This window comes from Hippocampus comes, unplaced genomic scaffold (genome assembly GCF_001891065.2).
Source record: "Hippocampus comes isolate QL1 unplaced genomic scaffold, H_comes_QL1_v1.1 scaffold221, whole genome shotgun sequence".
Taxonomy (NCBI): Eukaryota; Metazoa; Chordata; class Actinopteri; order Syngnathiformes; family Syngnathidae; genus Hippocampus; species Hippocampus comes.
In genome coordinates, this window is record NW_017806070.1 from 367,589 (window position 1) to 369,852 (window position 2,264).

At 42.0% G+C, this 2,264-nt stretch overlaps 1 protein-coding gene across 1 annotated transcript in view; it reads left to right on the forward strand.

Annotated features, from left to right (window-relative positions):
• Positions 1 to 2,264, forward strand: part of LOC109530237 (calpain-1 catalytic subunit-like) — a 19,650-nt gene that overhangs the window by 12,462 nt on the left and 4,924 nt on the right. The window contains exons 12-15 of the mRNA XM_019893849.1: positions 84 to 95; positions 180 to 388; positions 474 to 519; positions 615 to 665. Coding sequence (XP_019749408.1) covers positions 84 to 95; positions 180 to 388; positions 474 to 519; positions 615 to 665 — 318 coding nt within the window. The remainder of the gene's footprint in view (positions 1 to 83; positions 96 to 179; positions 389 to 473; positions 520 to 614; positions 666 to 2,264) is intronic.

The following is a 2,264-nucleotide window of genomic DNA, read 5'->3' on the forward strand; positions in this document are numbered from 1 at the left end:
ATATAAGTAATGATGAATGACGATGTTTTTTTTTTTGTTTTTGTTTTTGTCCCGAACATGAACCAATTTCCATCAAATCCTAGGTACCAGAAGAAGTGAGTATACTTCCGTCAATCTCATGTCATCTCATCTTATGACAGAGCTTTACTCGAAATGTCATGTGTGAAACCGAATTACAGTTGAAGGCGCAGAGAGGGAAGTTTCCAGCAGATTTCTTCAGTCGAAACAAACCGGTGGTGCAGACTAAAAACTATGTCAACGCTCGCGAGGTGATGGAGCTCGTCTTGTTGGAGCCCGGGGAATACCTGATTGTACCGTCAACTTTCAAGCCCAACGAGACCGCTTCCTTCATCCTGACCATCCTCTCCAAGGCAGAGGCCCATATCCAGTAAGTCTCTTTGTAGTGCCTCTGAGAATTTGTGCTTGCATTCCAATCTACCCCTTTACCTTTGCAAAATATTTCATCTCCACAGTGAGACTTCTGGCGGTCATACATACGGACCTAACGAAGTCGAAGAGGTTGTGATGCAAGCTTTTTATTTGATTGAATGTGAAACAAAAAAAGCACATTTTTTTCCCCCTCTGATGTGGATTTAACACTACCTGTTTTGTAGCCCGGGGATGCTGACGATAAGATGATGTTCTTCTCGCAAATATTTAACAAGGTAATCCCTGGATTTGGGTGTCGCAACATACATTTTACTTTAACTGACAAGAGTTAGGTAAATATTGTTAATCAGCTAAAATCCGTACACTTTTGAGGTGTGCCCTTTTTTTGCTTCGGATGGCAAAGTCACATTTCCGTGAAAGAGCATGTTGGCACTGTTCTGCTGAATGAGTCACTTGTTGGCATGAGGATTCGAACTGTTCTTTGCAGTTGGCAGACAACTGTGTTTCATGTCAACATCATTTCAACTTTGAATGGAGGAGTGATCATAACTTTTGGAGCTGTTTTGTTCTGCAAGTCTCTATCATCAATAGAGAGCGCCAGGGTGACGCCCTAAGTCACATTGAAAAGGGCAAAAATTAAAGATTGGAATAAATATCCGGAATCCATTTGCGTTTCCTCCTTCAGTCGGGCCACACACAGCCACTCATGATGTGTGTGTGAAAAGGAACTATCAAAGATGATGTTCTGTGTTATAAGTTGTATCAGTGAATGTAATTGTTGAAATGTTAGTTTAGTAGACGATGATATCTTGTCTCGCTTGAGTGGACTAAAAACATCTATCCATGTATTTGGTGATCCGCTTTATCCTCACAAAGGTCACGGGGCATGCTGGAGCCTATCCCAGCTGTCATCGGGCAGTAGGCGGGGTAAACCCTGAACTGGTTGCCAGCCAATTGCAAGACATATATAGACAACCAACCATCCGTGCTCACACTCACACCTAGGGACAATTTAGAGTGTTCAATCAGCCTGCCATGCATGTTTTTGGAATGTGGGAGGAAACCGGAGGACCCGGAGAAAACCCACGCAGGCACGGGGAGAACATGCAAACTTCACAGAGGAAGGCCGGAGCCGGAATTTAACCCTGCACCTCTGCAGTGTGAGGCCGGCGCGCTAACCACTCGACCATAAAAACGAAGTTTAAAAAGAAAACACATTCCTTTGTATTTTTATCACACATCAGAAGCAGCAGGTTTCATTGTTTTCGTAAATCGATCCAAACCAGCAGTTTCTTGCATTTTTAACATGTTTTTGACAAATACACAGCAATTAACCTGTGCAGGAAACCGTGGTTTACGTTCTCGCTCACCTCCAATATGTTTGGGCCAACCTACAATGCAGAGCGGCATACGAGCACTATTCAAGTCAGTGAAGTCAGTTCAACATATTTCCAGAGGAGAACATTTGGATAAGAACATTTCCAATGTCATTGTAATCATTTACCGTCATTAAAACTCATCACAACTTTATTCATACAGTGCTGCAGAGCAAACGCTGTTGTCAGAAAGTGCTGCACATAAATGATAAGTCAATAATGAAAATGACTAATTCAAATGGTATTTTCTAGGTAAAATAAACAATGGCACCCTGGACGTAACGCATGCAGGGGTGCAGTTTTAGTCCCTCTCCTTGCATGTTGTGCAAAAGAACTCCTGATGATAAGAATAATGAGACAAACACAACAGAATGAATGTTGTGTGTTAAGTATAATACACTTTCTCTCTCTCTCTCTCCCTCTCTCTCTTGCTCTCTCTCTCTCTGTGTGTGTGCGTGTGTGTGTGTGTGTGTGTATATATATATATATATATATATA